General features: G+C 48.4%; 1 protein-coding gene across 12 annotated transcripts in view; it reads left to right on the top strand.

Annotated features, from left to right (window-relative positions):
• LRP8 (LDL receptor related protein 8) overlaps window positions 1-26,081 on the top strand; it is an 86,829-nt gene that overhangs the window by 51,794 nt on the left and 8,954 nt on the right. For 4 of the 12 annotated variants that reach the window (XM_017874568.1, XM_017874569.1, XM_017874565.1 and 1 more), the window contains 11 exons: window positions 1,216-1,338; window positions 5,610-5,729; window positions 5,803-5,928; window positions 10,307-10,481; window positions 12,574-12,801; window positions 14,404-14,522; window positions 14,761-14,900; window positions 16,364-16,505; window positions 18,443-18,595; window positions 19,447-19,671; window positions 21,811-21,879. In XM_017874568.1, coding sequence (XP_017730057.1) covers window positions 1,216-1,338; window positions 5,610-5,729; window positions 5,803-5,928; window positions 10,307-10,481; window positions 12,574-12,801; window positions 14,404-14,522; window positions 14,761-14,900; window positions 16,364-16,505; window positions 18,443-18,595; window positions 19,447-19,671; window positions 21,811-21,879 — 1,620 coding nt within the window. Of the gene's footprint in view, window positions 1-8; window positions 349-1,215; window positions 1,339-2,154; window positions 2,276-4,315; window positions 4,355-5,592; window positions 5,730-5,802; window positions 5,929-10,306; window positions 10,482-12,573; window positions 12,802-14,403; window positions 14,523-14,760; window positions 14,901-16,363; window positions 16,506-18,442; window positions 18,596-19,446; window positions 19,672-21,810; window positions 21,880-26,081 lie in introns of those variants that run through there. The other 8 variants (XM_017874559.1, XM_017874563.1, XM_017874562.1 and 5 more) reach the window with 6 other exon arrangements.

Below are 26,081 nucleotides of genomic sequence, written 5' to 3' on the forward strand. Positions count from 1 at the left end.
CCCGGCCTGCGGGCCCCGCGAGTTCCGCTGCGGCCGCGATGGCGGCGGCGGCGCCTGCATCCCGGAGCGCTGGGTCTGCGACCGCCAGTTTGACTGCGAGGACCGCTCGGACGAGGCAGCCGAGCTCTGCGGCCGCCCGGGCCCCGGGGCCACGTCCGCGCCCGCCGCCTGCGCCACCGCCGCCCAGTTCGCCTGCCGCAGCGGCGAGTGCGTGCACCTGGGCTGGCGCTGCGACGGCGACCGCGACTGCAAAGACAAATCCGACGAGGCCGACTGCCGTAAGCCCCCTCCATACCGCCCAGCCCCGCCCAGGGATTGCGGATCCGCTACCCGATCCCGATCCGCCAGGTGCAGGCTTCCTTTCATTGCCTTACCTGAATACATTACCCGGGTTTACTACAGAGGAGACCGAGGCTGGGAGAAGTGAAGTGACTTGTTTGAGTTCACGCAGCTGCCGGGCTGCGGAGCTCAGGTCGAACTCCAGAAGTCTCCACTGGTACCTGTGTCCCTGCTGTGAGCCCTCCCACTTGTACTTCCCACCCCCATCCCCCAACCCCTCTACCCAGAAACCTGGCAGGCTCAGGAGCTCCTCCCATCTCTTTACCCGCTAGGCCTGCTCATTCCTCAAGGCCTGGCCTAGACTCATCTGACCTTCCCAGCTGGGCTGGGTCCCTCTGCTGGGCAGGTCTCCAGCAGCCTTCTCTTACAGCTTATCTCACACTTATGTCCCCATCTGAGCATTCCTCAGCCCCGCTCTGCACCCTGAGCTCCTAGAGGATGAGGAGGCTCTCAGGAGTCTCTGGGCTCCCATCCCCACTTCCACCCCTTCCAGCACAGCACCTGGCACAGGAAGGTTTGCCAAATGGATGAAGTCATTAAGTAATGAGCACCAAGACTCAAAAGAAGGCCGTGTGTCTGTTCTGAGGAGTGGCCCTGGAGAGAGGCAGGGACAGGGAAACAAGAGACCCGGGTTTAGTCCTGAATCTGCCAGCCAGAGTGCTGTGTGACCCTGGGCAAGGCCTTCCCCCTCTCTGAGCTTCAGTCTCCCCATCTGTACACTGAGGTGCCTTGGCCAGGTGTCCTTTGAGGACTCCTAAGTTCAGCCACTGGTTCGGTTTTTGCCAGGGGTGGCTATGGCATGGGGATGGGGGTGGTGGGGAAACTGTCCTAGCACCACACTGACTCTGATCCTCTCCCCTTGCCCTCTCCTGGCAGCACTGGGCACCTGCCATGGGAACGAGTTCCAGTGTGGGGATGGGACATGTGTCCTTGCAATCAAGCGCTGCAACCAGGAACAGGACTGTCCGGATGGGAGTGATGAAGCTGGCTGCCTACAGGGTGCGTGTGGTCAGGGCACAGAACACATCTTCTGTGAGGATGCCCTGGGCTCTGGTGACTCTCCAGAGAGCAGAGTTGGGAGGACTTTTCCCTTGGTCTCCAAGAAGCATTTTCCCCCAAAGCACCACTTGCCCCTAAATCACCTGGCTCCCTTCCCATGGGGTCCTAGTGGCACCAGAATTGGATTTGCAAGGACTTTGCCAAAGCTGAAAGACGCCTAGGGCGACATGACAGGGCATTTGGGAAGTCCAGCCCCCACCACTTGTCCAGGTCCCAGCTGCTGAGTGGCTTCCCCCACTAGTTCCCAGGCTGAGCAGAGGCTGAGTCTTGCTCCCCAGGGACCCCTTTAATTCTCAGATGGTTCTTCTGGCCCCCACCTGCCCTCTGCAGGAGCAGGGACCCTCATTCACTAGTCATCTGGGGGAATGGATAACAGGTTGGGCAGTGTGGCAGCTTCCCCTCTCTGGGGTCCATGGGGCAAAGGTCCCTCCAGGAGATGGTCAGTCCAGCCTCTAAGGTCTCTCTAGAGCTGCTGCCTGGTCCCTCCCAACACCTGAGTTCTGCAAGATGAGACGCAGATCCCCACAGCCCTGCCCAGCTACATGAGGCTTAGCCTCCTAATCATCCCTGGGATCCTGTCCTGTGAGCAGAGCTTCCTCAGGTCCTGGATTTACCTGTCTATCCTGGGCCACCCTCCAGAGACCTGTGAGGGGTTAGAACTGGAGCTCTACTTGCCTCCTGTGGGCCCCAGCCCAGCCCAGCCCTTCTTGTCCAAGGTCTCACAGGCACTGTCCACTCTCTTGTCCGGCCCAACAGAGTCACCTTGTGAGGGTCCCCGCAGATTTCAGTGTAAGAGTGGCGAGCGCGTGGACGGCAGGAAAGTGTGTGATGTGCAGAGGGACTGCCGGGATTGGTCGGATGAGCTTCTGAAAGTGTGGTGCAGTGCCTGTCTACGCCCACTGGCTGAACTCAGTCTCCTGCGGTCCCTCTCCTGGTATCTGGGCTCGAGGCCCTCCAGTGCCCCCTGCCCTGACAATTTCTGCTCTGACCCTCTCTTTGGACTCACGTGCTGTCCTATGGCTTCACATGGGGCTTTTCGCCCCCAGGCCTCTGGTCTACATCTCTACAGAGTGCTAAGCGCTTGTCCATCCCAGGTACTAAAAAATTATGTTTTTTCTCACAAACTTGGCCTCTCCTCATTCCTTCCCCATTCAGACCTCTGAGACCTTCTGGAACTTTCTCTCTTCCTCGGTGTTCCTGCCCTGCTGACCTAGCCAGGGCCCTGGGCTCTGAGGTCTTCTAGCCCCTTGCAGAAGACCCAGCAGAGGAAGAGGTGGGCACAGCAGGCAGGCAGCCAGTTGAAGCACATCCCAGGGCCACTGCTCAGGCCATACCTGCATGGGAGTAGGGCAGGCCTTGCAGCAGGAGCTGGCATCATCCTAAGCCCTGAGGAGTTCGGACCTGATGGGGAGACCAGACTTGTAGGCCAGACTAAAGCGAGACCTGGATGGAAGCGGCTGCCCTGATGTCGGCTACAGCTGTCAGGGTGGGTTTCAGGCTAGAAAGAACAGAGGCTCCAGGCTCTAGGTAAGGTGGGCATCCCAGAGAACATGCTGGAAACCCAGTGTGGACTCCAGGAAGGTTCATGAGTCTTTTTTTTTTTAACTGTTCCCAGGTCAGGGCTTGAGGGAGATTTGACAGAGAAGCCCTGGGAGGACAGAGCCTAGGTCAGTCCCTCCCTCCCCTGCCTCCTGGCAGACGGTTTCCTCAGCACCTCCCTCCTGGGTGCATAGAGGAGGTTCCTCCTCTGGAGCTTCCCAGGAAAAGCATATTTCCTCCCCCTTTTGAAGATTAAAAAACTGATTGTGAAAGGAATCAGTAGCTGAATGAAAGTGACTCAGCTTCTACCTGAGCTGGCAGGAGGCAGACACTCCCTCTGCCTCCAGGCCCTGCCAAGAGAAGTCCCAGAAGAAGGAACTTGTGGAAAAAGAGACAGGGAAGCCAGAGCTACTAAGCCTAGCTCCCCCCACACCCAGACGTGGAGTAGCCAGGGACTACTATCCTACTAAACCCTCTCTTCTCTCCCGTCATTTGCATGACACACCAAAGAGGAGTATGTACACACGAGCTTGTGTCTGCGTGTGGCCTCTGTCTCTGTGTTGGTGAGAGGCCGGTGTCTGTATCCATGTCTTCTTCTCTGAGTAAAGCAGGGGAACTGCATTCATGCATCTATGTGTGTGACCCCAAGTATGTGTGAATGTATTTATGGAGTCCATGGGACTGTCTGTGCTCTGCACATAAGCTGGTATGTGTGCATGTAGTTGTGTGCATGCAGGTGTGTGCATGTAGGTGTGTGCAGTGACACCACTTCTTCCTTCCATGGAAGGAAGCCGCAAATACTACTCTGGCCTCTCTGCACCACTCTACCTCATCCCCCTCCTCTCCTGGCTCCCCAGCGGAATCACACCCAGGCTAGGTAGAATTAAGAAGGACTGGAGACTTCCCTGCAGGCATTTGGGTAAAGGCTACAGGGGCAGACCTGCTCTCCTTTCTCTTCCCCTCACCTACCTGAGTCCTGGAGGACTCTGTGCCTTCCTTCATCAGAAGCCAGTCACTTTGAGCTCTCTCCTTTCCCCTTTCCCCTTTCAGGGCCATCCCACCTACACATGCCACTTCATCAAGTGCTCAGTAAATAGAATTGTTGGGTTGCTGCTACCTGCAAAAGGAGAGGAAGGAGGCGAGTGGATGCATGATGGGGGCAGTGGGTGAGTGGGAGGACAGTTGAATGGATGGTGCTCAGGGAATAATACAGGAAAGGAGAGGTCAGGGAGGGCTCCGAGCGACTGAAAGATTCCTGGAGGTGGGAGCTGCCATGGCTCAGCCCACCTCCAAAGGTCGGGGGCTTCCCAGGGCTGGGTCTGGCTGAGTCATCCCTGGGTCTCCCAGTCATGGGGTTGCTGTGGTCTTGTTCTTTCAGTTCCGCCAACATTCCTGGGAAACAGGAGGAGGCCCAGGGGTAAAGGGGTTATTCCCTAAGCATGGCTCAGGCTGGAAGTGGGGGCGCCCCATAGCTGTGCATGGCCTGGGGTGGGCAGCTCAGACCAGCTACATGCATGGCCATGGCTGGCTCAGCTCAGCACTGCTTGGCTTGGCTGGAGTGGCAGTGCATGAGCCTGGGGGGCAGAGGGGTGCGGCACCTCCCCTTGGCTTGTGGAATTAACCTTCTGTGACTCTAAAGCTCAGGAGATGCTGTGAGAGCATTGGTCCTGGACTCGCTGACCTCCCCTAAGACCCTGCCAGAAGGTAGTGAGGGAGTGGAGAATGGGGAGCCAGAACAGATGATCTCCGGGCATCCCTTCACTTCTTGGAGCAGGTGGTAATCCTGGGACCAGGCCCATGACAAGATGGAGGAACAGGGACAGGTGCTGAGAGGAGAGGAGTTGAAAAAACCCATCATATTAGTTCATGATAGGAGAGAATTGATTTAGCAATGGCTCCATGTAAAAAAAAGGCCCAGGAGTCTTAAATAACCACAAGCACATTAGGGGGCATCCTGTGTTGTTCAGGTTCCTTCTGGGTGGCAAACTAGCTCTGGGCCCTGTCCAGAGAGGGACATCGACAGATGGAGTGAGTCCAGAGAAAGGCACCCAGATGGCAGGAGACCAGATATCAGTGCTTTAAGGAGGCTCTGAGGGAGCCTGTGCACCCTGGCTAACCCCACACAGCAGAGCTGGGAGCAGAAGCAGAAGCCTCAGCAGGCAGTGTTAGTCCACAGTGGAGCCGGCTGCCTCAGGAGGGAAGTGGGCTCCCTGAGGTTGGAGATATTTAAGCGGAGCATTTTGGAAGGGATTCTTAGGGTATCCTGAGGGTTGGATGTGACACATACAGGCCCCTTCAACTCTGAGGTCACAAGGAAGGAGGCACTGCAAGAAACATGTTTGTGAAAGGAAAGACCTTGGGCCACTGGGGAAGGCCTAGCTGCCTGCAGCTTGGTGGTGGACAGAGCCCCAGCTGGGAGGCTGGGGACCTGAGTTCTGGTTCCACTCTACCCTGTCTGTGTGTCTGGCCTTGAGTAGGGACCTGCCCTCTCTGTGCCACCTCCTGCCCAGAACACCTGTAGATGAGGCTGAGGCTCAGTGAGGTTGTGGAGCCCTCCTGCCTCTGTGGGAGTCCCACTGCCTGAGGCTCTGCTTCTGCTCTAGGTCCCACCCCTTCCCTGCCCCCACTCCTCCTGGGCTCCTGGACCTTCAGGAGTCCATGTCCCTCCCCAGGGCTAAACGAGTGTCTGCACAACAATGGCGGCTGCTCACACATCTGCACTGACCTCAAGATTGGCTTTGAATGCACGTGCCCAGCAGGCTTCCAGCTCCTGGACCAGAAGACCTGTGGCGGTGAGACCTTCTCCCACACCCCCAAGCAGAAGCAGATCCTCCTGCCAGTTCTGACCCCTGCTCCTCCCCACAGACATTGATGAATGCAAGGACCCAGATGCCTGCAGCCAGATCTGTGTCAATTACAAGGGCTATTTTAAGTGCGAGTGCTACCCTGGCTACGAGATGGACCTGCTGACCAAGAACTGCAAGGCTGCTGGTACGGACACCCCAAGGGCAGAGGGGCAGCTCTGAAAGGGATATAGGAAGCAGCATGCTTCCACATGTGAGGAGTGGATGTGTACATGTGCACACACACAAGAAGGCAGTTTGTGTTACTGAGAAGTACAGGAATCTTCCGTCCCTTGTCTAGCTTGGGAGAAAGAATTCAGCCGAGACAATTAGTAACATAAGCCAAAGGTTTATTAAGGAGATAAGAGTACAGTCCAAGACAGGAGCTTGCTGACCCAACTAGGAACAGCAGCAATAGCCGTGTTTCTTTAAAGGGACAGTGCACTCTGAAAGGTGAGGCAGAGCGGGGCAGGCTGCTGAAAGAGAATGAACCGGCGGCAGCCCTGAGAGTGCTGCATTGGGTCTTTTTCTTGAAGTTCCTGTCTCTGTCCTAAATCTCTGCCTTTTTCTTTGTCTAGTTTTCCCATTCCTGCTTTGAGTCCCTGCCTGTTCCTCACCTAGTTTCCACCCAGGCTTGTGGGACCTCCCTTACTATTAGCTCTTGTGCATGCCCAGCTCTGGGCACAAATACTACCTAATGGCGGCATCACTCATTACCACCACCCCAGGAAGGTTGTATAGCAGTCAAATCTTATTAGGCCTGCATATTTCTTAGGAATTTCCCCTTTGCCCTCCCCTTCCTCCTCAGCATACGGCTAGCTACATTCTGATGGGTGAACTGCAGAGTGAGCAGTTACTGGGCATCTTAAGGGGCATTCCTTTCTGCACAGGTATTTCCCCTCCTCTCTGCTCATATCTAGCATGCATGTTTTGGGTGGTCTCTAGGTGTGAGATTTTCTAGGCTTCCCTTTTCTCAGGGACTCCCCCTTCTACTCATGTCCAGCTGTCTGCCTACTCTAACAGCTGCACGCACAGTGCTCAAAAGTGTACATATACATCACACACACAATGCACTGCACACTAACACCCACAAAGACACTGTATAGAGCCACCCAATACAGCCCACAGAGATGACACTCATACAACAGAATATATAGACACAAAATTGAACCACACAGAGACTACACACACAGCATAGGGAGTCTACACAAAGAGCATGACCTGGGCAGACCTACACATTGATCAGTTCAGCCAGCAGAATTAATTCATTGTATTCAGTTGTTTATAGTGAACACCTTACACTGTAGTAGACACTGGGAATTCAGCAGTAAACAAAATGGATGCAAATCCCTGTCTGCCCTCAAGGGACTTACATTCTAATGGGTGAGCCAGGCTAGAAATCAGGTAAATAAATAAAATATAGTGCATGGCAGATGGCGATAAGGGCTAAGGAGAAATAGAAAGTAGAGAATGGGACTAGGGAAGTCCAGGTGAGCAGGGGGTTCTAGTTTTAAATGGAATGGTCAGGGAAGCCCTCATTGAGAAGGTATTTGAGTAAAGAAGATGAAGGGGGGCAGGTGTGGTGGCTCACGCTTGTAATCCCAACACTTTGGGAGGCCTAGGCAGGAAGATCACTTGAGGCCAGGAGTTCAAGACTGGGCAATGTAGCAAGACCCTATATCTTAAAAAAATTTAAAAATTAGCCAGGTATAGTACCATGCACCTATAGTCCCAAGCTACTCAGGAGGCTGAGGCAGGAAGATCTCTTGAGCCCAGGAGTTTGAGGTCGCAGTGAGTTATGATGCCACTGCACTCCAGCCTGGGTGACAGAGTGAGACCTTTTCTAAAAAAAAAAAAACGGGGGAGTGAGGGAGGTGAGACAATGAGCTACCATGCAGTTATCTGTAGGAACAAGCATTTCAGGCTGAAGAGACAGAAACTGCAAAAGCCCTAATGCAGGAGCATGCCTAATATGTTCAAGGAATAGCAAGGAAGCTGGTACAGTTGGAGCAAGGAAACTAGGAAGAGATGAAGCCAGAGAGGTGGCTTGGGGCAGCGCAAAGGGCCTTCTACACCATCGTAAGAGCCAGCTCTGGATTTCACTCCAATTAGGGGGAAGCCATTGAGGGCTCAGAGTAGGGAAGGGACATGGTGTGACATTTTAAGAAGGTCCTTCTGACTGCAGTGTTGAGAACAGACTGTAGAGGACAAGGGAGGAGGCAGGGAAACCACTTAAGAGGTCATTGCAATAATCCAGAAGCAAGGTGACGGTGGCTGAACGCTTATTCCCACATTATTACTATGGGAATAATGAGAAGTGGACAGACTACAGATATAGTGCAAAGGCCAGCCAACAGGATTTGCTTATGAATTGAATGTGGAATCTGGGAAAAAAAAGTGTTACAGCAACGGAAACAATAATATTGCTACGCACGGGCTTGGGAAAGACAGTGAGGGAAGCAGGTTTGGAGTAATATTAGGCTGTTTTGGACATGTTAAGTTTAAGAAAACTGGTTAGGTGTCCAAATAGAGATATTGAGAAGGCAGTTGGATATATGAGTCTGCAGTTCATATGCAAGTTAAACACAATATACAACATATAAATGATAACAATACAGCAGCCATAATACTGACAGGTAGCCCATAAACCCAAAAAGTAAACCACCCAAACTGTACAATATATAACACATACATTAGTATATCACATATAACATGTAACCTGTTCTTGCCCCCACATAGAACACATGTAATACATGACACAGATTATGTACATGCACTGGAGACAACACGCAACTACCCATTCATATACAAAATCCACACACATGAATATTTCAAGTGCAATTACATAAAATCTCAAATCATAAACACACGGGGTTCCTGTCACAGTCACAGCTATCATTTAAAATCACTCCAACATGCCCCTTTAACCTGGCTCCTGCCTTCAGGGAGGTGAAGTGTCATTGCTGTCATTTTGGTGTGAGGGAAATCACAGCTTGTCCGTGGCAGAGCTGGCCTGGAACTCAGCTTTCATCCTTGCCCCTTCCTGCACCTTCAGCCCATTCTCCATGCTCTCTATTTGTACCACACTTCTGTCTCACTCCCACCCTGCTTTGAATTAGTCTCCATCACTACACACAGGTCACACACCAGCCCCAGGCCCTACATGACTCTGTGCTGGTCCCACCCTCCAGGGAGCACATTAGCTTGGCAAAGATGCAAAGTGATAGGGACTGGTGGCTGGCAGAAGTGTCAGCTGGAAAACAAGAGGAGGAGGCACAGGGAGCTTGAGGGGCAGGTGTTACTAGGAGCAGCCCCTCAGACAGTGTTGGTGCCTGAGAGTGACCCAGTACATCTAGAAACAGCCTGTGGGAGCTGGTGCTAGGCCCTCAGAGGCCTGTGGGACAGTGACCTCCCATATGGAGTAGCCAGGAAAGTCTAGGTCACTTGTTTATCATCTTAAAATCTAACCCTAAATCTAAGAAAAAAAACAGGCTTTGTGTATATATGAGCAGTTATATGTTGTCTACTGCATATATATAATCTGTGCTGTATATCATATATGTCCCATCTCTGCCATTGGCTCAGGTTAGAGAACAAACTCACCCAGCTCACAGGACCCTTTGTGATCTGGCCCCTGCCAATCTCTGAAGCTCATCTCTTGCTATGTCCCCAACACTTTCTATCCTGAGTTATCTTTTTTTTTCCTTTGAGACAGGGTCTCTCTCACCCAGGCTGGAGTGCGTGGCACAATCATGGCTCACTGCAGCCTTGACCTCCTGGGCTCAAATGATTCTCCCACTTCAGCCTCCTGAGTAGCTGGGACTACAGGTGTGTGCCACCATGCCTAGCTAATTTTTTTTTTTTTTAATTTTTAGAGATGAGATTTTGCCATATTGCCCAGGCTAGTCTCAAACTCCTGGCCTCAAGTGATGTGCCAGCCTCAGCCTCCCAAAGTGCTGAGATTACAGGTGTGAGCCACTGTGCCCAGCCCCTAGTTATCATTCTAAGACACTTACTTGCTCAGGTAGTTCCTTCTTGAACCACAGCAGTAGAGCCCAAGCAGAGAAGGTGGTAGTTGCTGGAAAGAAATACATGGTAGGTGGAAGGGACAACCTGAGCAAAGGCCCTGAGGCAGGAAGCCCATCCATGGCTAGGTAATGGTAACTGGTAGCTGGAATCAAGCTATGTTGGAAGGGCAAATAATGAGACTGGACAGGGAGCTTGGGGTCACACTGTGAAAGGCTTTCAGTGCAGACCTAAGGAGAAAATGGGTAGCCATAAAATATTTTGGAGAAGTTTGTATCTAATAAAAAGAATAAAAATCCTCCTGCTATGCATGGTGCTCTGCATCTTCAGATTTCTGTACTCATTATTTCATCTGCTCCTGCAATCTGTAAAGTAGGAATTGTCACTACTATTTTAAGGAAAATGGGTGTGTCGCCCAGCAAGCCAGTGGCAGAGTCTTGGTCTCCAGGCTCCCTGCCTCTTGCACTGACTCTTTCTCTTTCAACCTCCCTGCATGGCAGCTGGCAAGAGCCCATCCCTAATCTTCACCAACCGGCATGAGGTGCGGAGGATCGACCTGGTGAAGCGGAACTATTCACGCCTCATCCCCATGCTCAAGAATGTCGTGGCACTAGATGTGGAAGTTGCCACCAATCGCATCTACTGGTGTGACCTCTCCTACCGTAAGATCTATAGGTGAGCGGCCACATCCTCTGCAGCAAGACCTGAAGAATGGGGGTGAGGGGTTGTGACAGATGAGGAGGGGAGTAGTGGCCTCCGCCTCTAGAGTTCCTCAGGACAGAGTTGGGGCTTGGGAAGAGATGCAGGATCACAGTGGATATGGAACTTCTGGGAATTTACTGGGGCTAGAGTAGGCTGAGGGCTCCCTTGGGTTAGCAGCTTCAAGCCCCAAACACTTGGGATTTGTCTGACCTCTGGAGGCCTAATATGGAAGCAGAAGACACAGGAACTGTTTGGCCAGGGCAGAAAGGAAGAAATCCTGGCTTTGGGGAGGACTTTCCAAGCAGCTCACATCCCTGTGTATTGGACCCTGGGGACTTAGACCTGGTCCCTGCCCAGAGGATCCCAGTCACAACACAGTGACATCCATATGTGATGATCATGAGAAAGTACAGAGGAGGCCTCCAAACCCACCTGGGCATCTGATCTGGCATGCCTTCCCGGATGGCATCACCCCAAGGCCAGCTTTTCACTGTGTCTTTGACGCCACAGTCAGTGGACCTGACTTGGCGAAGCTCTTCACACACTGGAGGAGGTTCTCTCCTAGGACTTTCTCAGCTGCCAGCCGCCTGCCTCCCTGCATGTCTGGGACCCCTTTAGGCAGTCATGTCCTTTCTTTGTCCTGAGATCCACTTGGCAGGAGTGCCAATGACCAGGGGCTGGGTAGACACTGAGTCACTGATGAAAGAATGATGGATAGATGGGTAGATGAGTGGATGGAAGCAAATATAGCAAGTGCCACTCACTGACAACTAGATTCCTGCCTCCCTGCAGCACACAGACACTCAGTTCACACACACCCAAAAACAAAACTAGAACAATGCCTGTCCAAGAGTTGTAACTGAAAGAGGCAGGATTTGGTGACAGACTAGATATGGGGCTGAAGGAGGAAATTTACTCCTTCAGAGTGAATTTTGGGAGTTCCGGATTTTTGGCTTGGGAGGTTTCATGAATGGTGGTGCTGTTCTCTGATGTGTGAAGCAGTGGAGGAGGATCAGGGCTCAGGGGTTGGATCGTCTGGTTGGCCGAGGGGAGGGGAATGGGGATGAACAGTTTTGGATATATTGAGTTCAAGGTGTCCATGGGACATCCAAGGGGAGCTAGTTGGTTTTGCAGTCTGGATCGTAAGAGAGCTGTTGGGATTAAAGACTTAGTTATTGATGGCAGTGGACACTAAGGAACTAATCACCCAGAGAGAGAGCAAGAAGAAGAAAACCTTTGGGGAAACAGCATTTGAGAAAGAAAGTCCTGCTAATGTTGCCTCCTGAGTATCTACTGTATTCTTAGCCCTTCTCTCCATTCTCACGGGCATGGTCATTCTTCAGACTCTCTTAATCTCCCACTCAGATGCTGTAACATCCTCCTAATCAATTTCCCTGCTTCATTTCCTCTCCTTCCAACCCACCCACTACATAGATGCCATAGTGAACTAACATGCTTATTGGACTATGTCCTCTGGCCTGTCCAGTTACCACTGGGGATAAATCCTAATTCCTTGGCATGCTACTCAAAGCCCATCAGGATGGGGTTCCTGCCTATACCTGCTTGCAGTCTGACACCCACATAAGTAGCTCCCCTAAGTATCTCACTGTTCCAGAGCAGACTCACCTCTGGCCATTTGCACAAGCCTTTCTTTTTCCCTAACGGCTTTCTGTCCTGGTGAATTTGTGCTCCTGGTGAACTTGTCCTTCAGGACTCAACTATAAAGGCTTCTCCCACCCTCTGGGTTGATGTAGTCTCCATGCCTCTGCTGCCACAGCCTCTAATGCTTGCCATAATCACATTGTATTATATCTGGCTCACTCTAATGGGCAGAGCTGTGGGGCAGCCCCACCTTAGAAAGCCAGAGAGAGACTGTGGCCCATGTAAGTCTGTACCCCTAGCCTGGTACCCCAGGGAATGTGTAGAGTGGAAATTATCCACATTTCTCTAAAAATCTATTGCCATGGCCCAGATGGAAGAGACAGAGGGGAAGGGTGCACAGGTAGCTCCAGATGGGCCCATGCGTGGAATATCTGCCCCATGGTCATCTCTGTTTTCTCTTAAGTGCCTACATGGACAAGGCCAGTGACCCGAAAGAGCAGGAGGTCCTCATTGACGAGCAGCTGCACTCTCCAGAGGGCCTGGCGGTGGACTGGGTCCACAAGCACATCTACTGGACCGACTCGGGCAATAAGACCATCTCAGTGGCCACAGTTGATGGTGGCCGCCGATGCACTCTCTTCAGCCGTAACCTCAGTGAACCCCGGGCCATCGCTGTTGACCCCCTTCGAGGGTGAGTGTCTCAACTTAACTTCCCATTCTCCCACCATAGGTGCTCAGTCCTCTTGTGTCTGTCACAAGAGGTATCTTGAGGGCTCTAGAAAGCTCTGGCCCACTCAGACACAGGCCATGGGGAAGAAAGTCTTGTTAATCCCCAACCAAGGTTCTCTGGGCATTGGTCACCAAAGCTCTCCCTGGACTCTCCCACCCACTCATTATATCGTAGAATTGGAGCGTCTCAGAGCAGAGCAGGGCTCTAGAGATGGCCTGATAGAAGCTCCTAGGGGAGGAAGCCTTTCCTCAGGCTGCTGTAGGTGGGCATCTGGCAGCTGCTCACATACTTCCAAAGACAGGTAGCTCATTACCTCCCATAGGGCCTGTTTCACTGTGGGGCAGCTCTGCCCATTAGAAAGTGGGTCTTTTCCCCTCATAATCCCAAATCTATCTCCCTACAACTTCCTCCATTGGCCTCTGGAGTTACATAAAACATGTCTATTCCCTGCCCTGTGGGACAGCCAGCAAGATTTGAGGACCAAGATCACTGGTCTATTCTGCTTCAGACTGCCCACCTCGATCCCCACCCCTGTTGCCTATGGTCTCTGCGCCCTCACCACCAAGGCTGCCCTGCTGTGGCCACCCCTCAATTTTGGAATTTAGGGATTCTGAACAGAACAGGACTCCCTCTCTCCCTCAGTGGGGATATCTTGAGATGGTTTTTTTTAGTGTTGTATCATGTTAAGTTTACCAGAATCAATATCTGCTCCTACTGCTGTTTCCTTGTTAAACAGGGATAAGAAAACCCTCTTCTTCGAGCAAGGGCAGCTGGTGAGGGGAGTACCACATGGGAGGTTATGTGAGGCCTTGGGAAGTGACTGATAGCTGCCATTCATTAAGCATAGGTCAGGTGCTCCCAGCACAGAACTAGGCACTCTGACAGATATGGAGCCTCTCCTCTTACCCTCTCTTCAACCCTGTTCTCTGTCTGTTCTCATGCAGACCTTGTGTTGCACCTGCCACATCCTGTCCCTCACATCATAGAGTTACACCCAGCCCAACCCCAATCCATTGTGGATCTGTCAGGGTCCCAGCAGGAAACCCACTGCATACTCAAGATAATTGGAGGAGGGTTAACAAAGGGACTATTTACAAAGGAGTGGGTAAGGTCTAATTTACTACCTTGGATTAGTAACAGTGGGCTGCTACCCGCCCTAGTAGGCCTGAGGAGACAGAAGCAGGGAGGGTTACCTGAGTCAGGAAGCTCATCCACTTTTTCCTCTGAAACCAGAAAAGAGAGGGCTTACTAGGGCCTTCCCCACACTGACACCCTAAGGCTCTAGTTAGCACTGCCAGAAGTGGGAGAGATGGGGTCACAGGCTATTCAGCTGAGTCTGGGTGCAATCTCGGAGAATACAGTTTTCCTCAAGTTCTCAAATGAGGTGAAGGCTAAAGTGCCTGCCAATTATAAGATTTGATGGTTCAAAAGAACTTTAGAGGTCTTCTCAGTCCCTACTAAACATAACCCTCAACTATTCAATGGGTTATTGAGCTCTTGTGACTCAGACTACCCCAGTCATGTCCCCAACAAGAAGCCAAATTGAGTTATTTTGTCTTTTAGGTTCATGTATTGGTCTGACTGGGGGAACCAGGCCAAAATTGAGAAATCTGGGCTCAACGGTGTGGACCGGCAAACACTGGTGTCAGACAATATTGAATGGCCCAACGGAATCACCCTGGGTGAGCCCTGCCTTTCCTGGGTTGGGGGCCTATTCTAGTGCCTTGTCCTGATCACTGTCTGGAACTCCATGAGTCTTGTTTCTGGGTCCTCTCATGGTGCCAGTGACTTTGTTTCCTGATGGTTGCCCTAGGCTGGCCTCAGTGTGAGGCCTAGAAATGTGGGCAGGGAGGGGTACAAAGGAACAGAGCTCCACATTGGGGTCCCAGGTTCAAGACCTGATCCTGCTTCCTTCCCAAGATCTGCTGAGCCAACGCTTGTACTGGGTAGACTCCAAGCTACACCAACTGTCCAGCATTGACTTCAGTGGAGGCAACAGAAAGATGCTGATCTCCTCCACTGACTTCCTGAGCCACCCTTTTGGGATAGCTGTGTTTGAGGTGAGTGCTGTAAGGAGAGGCATGGGCCAACTAGGAAGCTGAAGCCTAGAAAATGCTTGTTCAAATAGGATGAGTCCCTGAGACTTGTTCAAATGAAAACAGGAACAGGGAAACCAGCTGATTTGTTTGTATACAATCTGTGAGCTGCCTGCACACAAAGGCTCTGCAGCCCACTCTCCACCTGGCAGCCTTTCCCATGCTGTCTTCCCAAGACCCCTCTCTCAGAGCACTTCTCACAGGTGAGTTGCTAGGCATGTATGTTTCCTCTCTGTGCCCTCAGCACCCAGCACTGTAATCCATATACAAAAGGTACCCAGTAAAGGGAGGAAAGGAAGAAGGAACATACCTATCCTTAGAATCATTTACTGGATGAAATGGCCTGAGAGATGCTGTTCAGCTCTGCACACTTTTATTGACCTCTGCCAGACCCTGGGGTCATAGAAGTGAATCAGACACTATCCTCGTCTCAAGAAGCTCCCGGGAAAGTGAGGAGCCAAGACTCTCCTGTGCCCTGATCCTAATGACTTTTCTTCTCTGGAAATAAAGAAGCCAGAACCAACCAAGGTCTCACACATTCACCTCTTCCCCAAAACTAACTCCACCATCAAGGGGAGGGAAAGCAAGGGGATGATGGTCTATGGCGGGCATTGGCAGGATTTGCTTGCACCAAAGTTACTCAGCACTGCTCTGAAGTTGTGGGCAAAGCTCCACCTCTTAAGTCCAGCCGCTGCTTTAAAGGACAGGTGTATTGGGACACAAGTGTATGTGTTTGTATATATACATGGCATGTACTTGTAAAGTATGTGTATGTGCATGGGTAAATATAAATGCACCAGAATAAAGGTATGCGTTCCTCTAAGTGCTGGTGCCTATGTGTGTACATACATATACCAAGATGTATTTAGACTGCATATTTAGGGGCAAATGTAGCTTTCTGTGTGTGGATGAACACTGGGTATGTGTTTAGATCTTTGTATGAGGATGCACAGTTGTACCTGTACATGTGGATTTACCGACAGATGCACATCTAGGCTTATATGGACTAACCATGTGGACTCGTGTGGATATCCAGAGGCTACAGGAAGCCCAGCAGGGCATAACCCTCATAGCTCACACATCCCTTCCAGTCTTGGTCCCAGGCCCCAGTAATGATAATGCTATAGAGATTTAACCTTGGGTTTCTGCTGGGCTCTAGCAAGCAGGCTTAGTCCAGCATGAATGAGTAATATTGTGGCTGTCAGTTCAAAGCACAGAATCACCGAATAATCCTCTAAGATAGAAGGGAACGAGGAGAGGTACATCACAGATTAGAGACTGAGAGCCCCACCGTGAATCCATGGACAGGACAGATCAGGGGAGATTTCAGGGCAGTTCTTGTGACTATGGTTTGGGGCCAACCCGTCAGACTGAGGTCATGGATTTAGACTCCAGGCCTCCCATCCTCTGCATCTATACCCCCACAGGACAAGGTGTTCTGGACAGACCTGGAGAACGAGGCCATTTTCAGTGCAAATCGGCTCAATGGCCTGGAAATCTCCATCCTGGCTGAGAACCTCAATAACCCACATGACATTGTCATCTTCCATGAGCTGAAGCAGCCAAGAGGTGAGTTGTCTCTGGTCCTAGGTCCCTGGTCTCCTGTCTGTGTCCTCTCCTTTCACCAGGCAGGCTGTGTTCACATTCAGGTCACAACTCAGCAACCCCAGAAATAATAACAACAATCCCTCTTGTTGGTAGAGTACTTTTTCATCATATATTTTGTCTCATTTTACCTCAAGTTCTTTGTGAAATAAGGCTGGGTATAAATTAATACATAAATGTCCTGTTTTTGCCAATCCTACAAAGTGTGAGTATTACTCTTCTAACAGCTGAGTAAACGGAAGCTCAGAGAGGTAAAATAATGTTAACAGGTGGCAGAACTGAAACCTAAACCCAGGTCTGTCTGGTTCCAAAGCTGCTTTCACCATGACACATTGCATCTAACTTGCTATTTGGAGCCATTTTGCAGTAGTATAAGCTAATGTATCCAAGGGCCATATAATAAGTCAGCTTATTGGTTGGGAATAGAATCTAGGAATCCTACTAGTAGGTTGTCCCCTCCTCTATCACTAGGATATACTAATTCTAACTGTAACTGAAGTGTTGGCTGCCAGGGTGAAAGTGGGAAAGCAAGGGAGTGTAAGGAGGTAAGATTGGTGCCTGATTCTAGACCTAGAAATTTAAATGAGAGACATAGTATGTGGCACATGGAAAAACAAAAACCATGGGCTTATGGGCTTTGGAGCCCAGCAGACCTCAATTTAAGTTCTATCTCTAGTCCAGACATGGTGGCTCATGCCTGTAATCCCAACACTGAGAGGCTGAGGCAGAAGGATCCCTTGAGCCCAGGAGCTCCAGGCAGCAGTGGGCTATGATTGCATTACTGCACTCTGGCCTGGGTGACAGAGCAAGACCCCCAACTCTTAAAAAAAAAAAAAATTCCTAGAGGATAGCTTTGAGCCTAGGTGTCTTTATCTGTCAGTCTGGGATGTAACGTCCCCACCTCTCAGAATTGTTGCAAGGATTAAATGAGAGTGTGGGGATAAAACACTAGGTATGGTGCTGGAAAGTACCCAATAACAGTAGCAGGGAGGCCGGGCATGGTGGCTCGCACCTGCAATTCCAGCACTTTGGGAGGCCAAGGCAGGAGGATCACTTGAGCCCAGGAGTTTGGGACCAGCCTGGGCAAGAAGGCAAGACTCTATCACTACAAAAACTATAAAAATTACCCTGGTGTGTGGTGGCATGCACCTACAGTTCCAGCTACTGGGGAGGCTGAGGTGGGAGGATTTCTTAAGCCCAGGAGTTTGAGGCTGCAGTGAGCTATGATTGCACTGCTGTACTTAGCCTAGGCAACAGAGTGAGACCCTGTCTCAAAAAATAAAAAATAAAAAACATTTAAAAAGTAGAAGGGCTTCACAATTGCAGAGATGTGGAACCAACCTAAGTATCCATCGACTAATGAGTGAATAAAGAAAATATGGCATATATACACCTTGGAATACTACTCAGCCATAAAAAGGAACAAAATAATGTATTTTGCAGCAACCTACATGGAGCTGGAGGCCATTATTCTAAGTAAAGTATGATAGGAGTGGAAAACCAAAAACTATATGCTCTCATTTATAAGCAGGAAATAAGCTATGACTACACGGGGTATACAGAGTGATATAATGGACTTTAAGACTAAAAAGGGGGAAGGTAAGAGGGGGGCTAGACATTAAAAAAAGAAAAAAACTACACATTAGGTACAATGTACACTACACTTGGGTTACAGGTGCACTAAAGCCCCAGAATTCACCACTATATAATCATCCATGTAACAAAAAACGTGTAACCCAAAAGCTTTGGGGGAAAAAAAGAAAGAAAAAGAAAAAAATATGAAAAAAAAGTAGTAGGGCAAGCTTTCTGAGCAAGCCAGGTGGGAGAGGCCTCATCCTCAGGAGGCAGGAATACCTGGCATGGCCTGTCTGTGCCCCAGCTGTCTCCCTCTCTGCCATCAGCTGCAGATGCCTGTAAGCTGAGTGTCCAGCCTAATGGAGGCTGTGAGTACCTGTGCCTTCCTGCTCCTCAGATCTCCAGCCACTCTCCCAACTACACGTGTGCCTGTCCTGACACAATGTGGCTGGGTCCAGACATGAAGAGGTGCTACCGAGGTAAGCAGACCTTCCAGGAGGGATGGCCCCTGGCAGTGTCAGACCCTACCCTGCTGAAATCTTCCCTTGGCTTCTGGGACACAGTATGCTGCTGGTTTTCTTCCAACTTCCCTGGCTGCTTGTTGCCTTTTGGGGGTTTCTCTTTTTTACCTTCCTTGAATGCTCATGCCCCCAGGATCCTTCCAAAGCTTTTCTCACTCCCAAGGAAAAAATGCATGTATACATAAAATATTTTAAATTCAGTTTCAGGGAGTTTCTGGAACCCTTTAAAAGCCTCAAATTAAGAACCCTTAATCTCCATGGCTTCGGATACATGCAGATAACTATGTACTTGCCTATTTCTCACCTAGAACTTAACAAACACTACACAGAAGCCCTTTTGCAATATGATTGGGACTAATAGTTAATATTTCAACTGCATACACAGATTCATGTCCCAACCTTGATGTATAGTCAAGACCTTTCATTTGAGCCTTAGTCTACTGCATTATTACTAATTTACAGGTTCAATTGTTTAAAGTGGAATAAGACTTTAAATCTATTGGTATAACAATATGAGTGTAAAATCCTTCTAGATTTATCTGATTTCCCCTCCCTGCAGTCTTTTTATTGCTGGTCTTACAACTAATTCCACGGCAATGTTTGAATGACTCATCTTTATTGAATCAAAGTGAAGTGCTTAGCATTCAGCTAAAGAAAAGATCATAGCCCACCCGGGAGATTAGGAAAGGCTTCACAGAAGTGGCATTTGAGCTACACCATGAAGATAAGTTCCTAAGTATAACTCAGAGGCAATAACTTAGGCAACAAAATTATCTGTCCAAGTGACCTCCATGGTATTTCCCCTCCAGCACCTCAATCTACCTCAACTACGATGTTAGCCTCTACCACGACGAGGACAGGACCTGCCACCACAAGAGCCCCTGGGACCACCGTCCACAGATCCACCGACCAGAACCACAGCACAGAGACACCAAACCTGGCAGCTGCAGTCCCAAGCTCAGTTAGTGTCCCCAGGGCTCCCAGCATCAGCCTGTCTACCCTAAGTCCTGCAACCAGCAACCACTCCCAGCACTGTAAGGAAATAAGTTCTGCATTCTTTCATGACATGAGAGGGCTCCTAGGGAAGCCAGGATGGCGGGTATGTGATAAGAGAGAACCTACCAGAGCTGAATACTGCATATCTTTGAGGAGGTTACTGCATATCTGAGAGGGAGGTAGAGTACCAACCTGCTATTTAGGACTCCTAGGTGCCCCTAACTTACAGAGGGTCTGGCAGGAAGCTGAGACCCTGTGAACCTCAGGGTCCTTCCAAAGCTGTTTCTCACTTGTAGAACAAAGTTGCTTCTCTTACAAAGAAGTTGTTCTCTTAAAAAGAAGAACAAAGTTGCTTCTCTTACAAAGTGGAAATAACCACCCTTCCACAACCTGCTTCACAAGATTGCCATGATAGACAAAGGCGTAACCGGTGTAACCGGAGGTGCTCACACACAGCCGTTGCTGACTCTGCGAGGGTGTGTGTGTCTATGTTTCACAAAGTTCTGGTGTGTATATGAGGAGGTGTCCCTTGTGTTTGGAAAGCTCTGATCTCAGTTCCCAGCAGGTCCCCAGATAGTAATATCTACAATCATGGTCTCCTCATACCTCTTTCCAACCCTGGGATGAAAATAATTAAGTTCACCACTTATTAAATCATTGGGAGCAGTAATTGTCACTGCTAGAAATGTTCTATCTCATTAATCAGCAAATACCTTTTTAATTGAGTCACCTGCCAGAGGGAGTTCGTTTAAAAGGATAAACTATCTTTTTAATTTTTTCCCCTACATGGACAGCCCAGAAACCAAGCTACTTGGCAGCATCTTCCTAATTGGTCCTATTTTGCCAGCGGAAGCTGGCTTTTTGGAGTGGAGCACTTACTCCGAAGTTTGCAGAGGCAGACGGAGCATGTGTGAATTCCAGTTCCTCTCATCCGAGGGCAGAGCCTCTCACCAGCTTCTCCTCACTGGCTTCCTCATGCTCTAGGTTTTAATATCACTGTCCAGTGTTCGCTGTGGACCAGACAGGGGAGGACAGCAGCATTTCCACAGTTATCTCTGGAAGCAAGCAGTGCAGTTTTTTCTCCCCTTAACTGTTAGATTCTCTTGGAGTAACATGGATAAACAATCACACTGAGAGAGGATGGGCCTTGGGCCATTGCCAGGGCCAGTCATCTCCTCACCTGCAGCAAATGTAGATGATAGCTCCTTTTCACACCACAGGGAGCTGTCAGGAAGATCTAAGGGAAAATGCTTTCTGAACTATAAAGTGCTTCACAAATGTTACAATGAAGATGGTTTGTAAGAGTGAGAAAGATGGCATGGCATAGTTTTTCAAAAAGACAGTAAATTTTCCAAGCAGTTTTCAGTTTAAAATGTGCTTTTACATATCTTTTTAAAATTTAGACCCTACAACAACCCCTATCCCACTCCTAGAACTAGGCAAAGTTGTGCCAAGCATTTTATATTCATTTTAGATAAATTATTTCATTTAATCCTTACCATATCCCTAGGAGGTAGGTAGTATCACCATTTGAAAGATATAAAAGTATAATATCATGTGCTGTATTTATAATATATAATAATTTGCCCAAGGTCACATGGGTAGTGAGTAGTAGAGCTGGGACTTGAACCCAGAAGTCTGACACAGAAGACTGTGCTCTTGATTCCTCTACACTATACTATGTCCCATTTCAATTACTTATGAAAAATAATCTGATAATGCAGATGGACAGACAGCTCACCAAAAACAATACTGGCAAAGCAACAGATACTGATGGAAAAAAACAATGACCTAGTCCGTCAGCAACATAAAGACCCAAGTGCTCACCCTGCCATGCACAGCCCCCAGCTTCCTACCACCATGATGCTGTGGAAAGGTTATGGGACTTGGGGCAAGAGTCCTGGGTTCGAGTCCCAGCTCTGCCACTTTTCTGTGAGTCCCCAAACCCCTCAGTTAAGACTCAGTTTCCTCGCCTGTAAAATGGAGATAACCTCTGTCCTGCTTGCCTCACAGGAGTTGTGATAGGATCTGGAAAGACTGAATTATTAGGCAACAGCCAGGATCATCATTTTAGAATGAGGATGAGAAGCAGTTGGGTAGTTCTTACCACTTGAGGCCAGTAGGGGCTTGGACACACAGTGACAGAGCATCATTCTGCAAATGTTTGTGTTTTACAGATGGGAATGAAGACAGTAAGATGGGCTCGACAGTCACTGCCGCTGTTATCGGGATCATCGTGCCCATAGGTGAGTGTGGCTCCCAGTCACTGAAAAGAGAGACCCTGCTCAGGCCTAGGGAAATGCGCTAGCATGGTAGAGAACTTGGCCTGCCCTGTTGACTTGTTCTGCCCTTATAGCCTTCCTGCCCACCTCCCAGTCCTGATTTAATTTTGTTTTTTTTTTTTTTGTTTTGTTTTTTTGAGACGGAGTCTCGCTCTGTCACCCAGGCTGGAGTGCTGTGGCCGGATCTCAGCTCACTGCAAGCTCCGCCTCCCGGGTTCACACCATTCTCCTGTCTCGCCTCCCGGGTAGCTGGGACTACAGGCGCCGCCACGTCGCCTGGCTAGTTTTTTTTTTTGTAGTTTTAGTAGAGACAGGGTTTCACCGTGTTAGCCAGGATGGTCTCGATCTCCTGACCTCGTGATCCGCCCGTCTCGGCCTCCCAAAGTGCTGGGATTACAGGCTTGAGCCACCGCGCCCGGCCTAATTTTGTTTTTTAGCCTAGCACACAAGGCTCTTCAGGATCTGGCCCCAGGTGACCTTCCAGGTGCATCCCCCATCTCCCCACCCCTCAATTCACACTCTATACTCCAGCCACGTGAAGTGCAACTATATGATCCCTAGGAACAGGGCTGGTATCTTGCTCACCATTCTCCCCAGCTCCTAGCAATGTCTGGCACATGGTAGGAAATCAAGGATTTGTTGAATTAATGAATAGAGCTGCTTACCATTCCTTTAATAGGTCATACTGTCTTGTTTTCTTTCTGTTTGGTTTTCAACAAGTATTTATTAAGCAGCTACTATGTGTCAAACTCTGTGATAACAGGAGGAAAGGCAGTTAAAGATGAATAAGACATGGTTCTGTCCTACAAAAGTTTATAGTCTTGTTGGAGAGACCCACATAACACAGATAAGTTCGTTATGACCTGGTGGGTCCTAAGGTTAAGCTGCATGCACTGACTTCAGAGACAGTGCTGAGGATACACTTAGCTTGGGCTGAGGGAGAGGGGAAGAGGGCAGAGGAGGTTTCCTAACGGAAGTGACATTTGAGCTGGGTCAGCCAAGTGAAGGAGGATCAAGAGCAGTCCAAGCAGTGAAGACAGCATGAGTAAAGCCAGGAGTAGGAAATGGCCTGGAAGGGTCAGGGTGGGGTGGTTTTAGAGCTAGAAGGAGATGAGTACGGCCAGAGTATAACACTTGGTTAAGACCTCACAGAGAATCATGGGGGCTGATTCATTCTCTTCCACCCTGAAGTCCACACAGTATCCTGTACATCCCTCTCTTAGCAGTCTCATCTCTTAGCAGTATCTTTGCATTCTGATTGTCCGTTCAGAGCTTTATCTCCCTTACTTGGCTATGAGTACTTCAAGGACAAGAACTTTGTCCTTTTATCCTGGGAATCTTCAGTATGGTGAGTTAGTCAGCAAATGTTTTAAAAACTTCTCCCCTGTGTGAGACACTGTGCCAAGTGCCAAGGATCCAGGGAAGAAAAAGATAAAGACTTTAAGAGCTTTCAGTCTTTAATCAGGCAAAAATAAAGTCCTTTAAGGTAGATGTTAATACATGTCATAATGTGCTATAATAGGGGCATTTTGGATATAAATACAGAGGAACAATGTAACAGTGGCATGATACTCCTATGAAGGGATGGTTGAAAGAAAGGTAATTCCAGAGTAAAAGTGGCGCTGCTGGAGAAGACAGCATTTGAATTGGCCTTGAAAGGCTTCACCAGGAAAGATGATAGTGAGATGATTATTCCAGGATTATTTTGACTGGAGTGGAGAAAGATAAATATACCCCTTTCTTGCCATCCTTTGCCCTATAGAAAGAGGCAGATGTATGCTGTTTTGCTGACATAACTCACTCTGAAATAATCAATATTTTTAATTTCTGCTAATCTGAGGAATGAAAGATGAGTATTATTTCCCTGACGTGTCCCTGTGAGGTAGAGTATCTTTTCATAAGCTTATCAGTCCCTTTACTTATATTTTATTGTTATGAACCACCTACTCACAGTCTCTTCTCATTTTTCTATTGGCTATTTTTTTCTTATTTATAGAAATATTTATACACGATGAATATTAAACCTTTAAAATACATGTTACAAATATTTTCTTCCAGTCTGACGTTTGGTTTTAAAGTTTGTTTATGGTATCTTTTGCCATGCATAAATATAAAACTTTTAAGTATCAGATCTGTCAATCTTTTAAGATTTCTGGGTTTTGTGTTTCACTTAAGAAGGCCTGCCTCACTCTAAATTATTAAAACATCTTCTGATGTTTTTCTTTTCTACTTTAAACTTTTTTTAGTATTTAGATATTAACCTATTTGGAATTTAAATTTTAGAATATGGGATGAGTTAGAAATTCACTTGTTTTTTCTCTATATACCTGTCTAGTTTCCCCAAAATCATCACCGAATAATCCATACTTCTCTCCTGACTTGCACTGTCATCTTTATTATAAACTACATCCCATACATACTTTGATTTGTGTCTAAGCAGTTTATCTTCCTCCACCGATTTATATATTCCTACATACTATTAGCAGAACTTCATGATATACTCACAACATCTTCTCAGTTATTTTTAGTCAGTTTCTCTTCTAAGTGAACTTCAGAATTATCTTATCAATTCTATAAAAATTTTGGTGAAATTGTTATCAAGATTGCTTTAGATATATGAGTTTATGTGAGGAGAATATACATTTTTATTATATTAAAAGCTTCCCAGCCAGAAATGTGGCATATCTATTTATTTCAGTCTTCTTTTATGTCCTTCAGCAGAACTTTATAGATCACATAGGACTTGCATATTTCTTCCTAGGTTTTGCTAGGCATTTTATATTTTATAGCTTTTTGATGGGCTATTATGAATGTATTTTATTCCATTACATGTTCTTTTCTTTTCTTTTTTTTTTTTTAAGAGACAAGAAGATCTTGCACTCTTGCCCAGGCTGGAGTGCAGTGGTGCAATCACAGTTCACTGCATCCTTGAACTCCTGGGCTCAAGGGATTCTCCCATGTCAGCATCCCGAGTAGCTGGGACTAGAGTAGCTGGGCCTACAGGCATGTACCACCACACCTGGCTAATTTTTAAAATTTTTTTTTTGTAAAGACCAGGGCTCACTCACCATCTTGCCCAGGCTGGTCTTGAACTCGTGGGTTCAAGCAATCCTCCTGCCTCAGCCTCCCAAAATGTTGGTATTACATGTGTAGGCCACCATGTCTGGCCTTCGTTACATTTTCTAATTGGTTCTTGCTGATTAAAAAAGAAGGCTAATGATCTTTTATGTTGATTCTTGATTAACTAAAATTATTTCTGATAGTTTTTCACCAGCTTCAGAGTTCCTAAAAATATAAATAGCTGTTAATAAGAGTTTGATTTCCTCCTTTCTCTTATTTATTTATTTATTTATTTATTTATTTATTTATTTATTTTGAGACAAGGTCTCACTCTGTTGCCCAGGCTGGAGTGCAGTGGCACGACTATGGCTCACTGCAGTCTCGACCTCCCAGGTTCAAGCAATCCTCCCACCTTAGCCTTCTGAGTAGCTGGGACTACAGGTGCCCGCCACCATGCCCAGCTACTTTGTATTTTTTGTAGAAATGAGTTTTCGCCATGTTGGCCAGGCCTGTCTCGAACTCCTGGCCTCAAGTAATCTGCCTGCCTCAGCCTCCCAAAGTGTTGGGATTACAGGCGTGAGCCACTGCACCTGGCTTCCTTTCCCATATTTATACTCTTAAATTTTTTTCTGGCCTTACTGCATAGCTAGATCTCTAGGACAATAAATATTACCAGTGGTAACTGCCTTGTTCCTGTCTTTAGTGCATATCAATTATTGTAATCTTACTAAAACGGAAACCCCTTCTATACCATCCTAGATAGGTGATCATTCAGCCTCCACTGGAATACTGAGTGACTGCTAACCACCTTACGAAGCTACTTGCTCCATTTTTACCCAGCTCTGTTGGACAGAGCTTCCTCCTTTAATCATTAACATGTTTATTCTAAATCAGAGCTTATGTTGCCCTCTGTGTCTCCTTCTAGAGATGTTCTTCTTCAGGTGGAGCTTCACCTTTGGAAATAAACACTGTACCTGGCCCCATCCCACTCTCCACCCCCCAGTTTTGGGAGAGAATGGTTTTCCTAGAGAAATGTAGGGAAGCAGCAGCATTAGGGCAAAGGTGCGGTAAAATTCACTCATTCATTCAGCACGTTACTAGGCACC

Source organism: Rhinopithecus bieti, unplaced genomic scaffold, assembly GCF_001698545.2.
Source record: "Rhinopithecus bieti isolate Rb0 unplaced genomic scaffold, ASM169854v2 scaffold_7684, whole genome shotgun sequence".
NCBI lineage: Eukaryota > Metazoa > Chordata > Mammalia > Primates > Cercopithecidae > Rhinopithecus > Rhinopithecus bieti.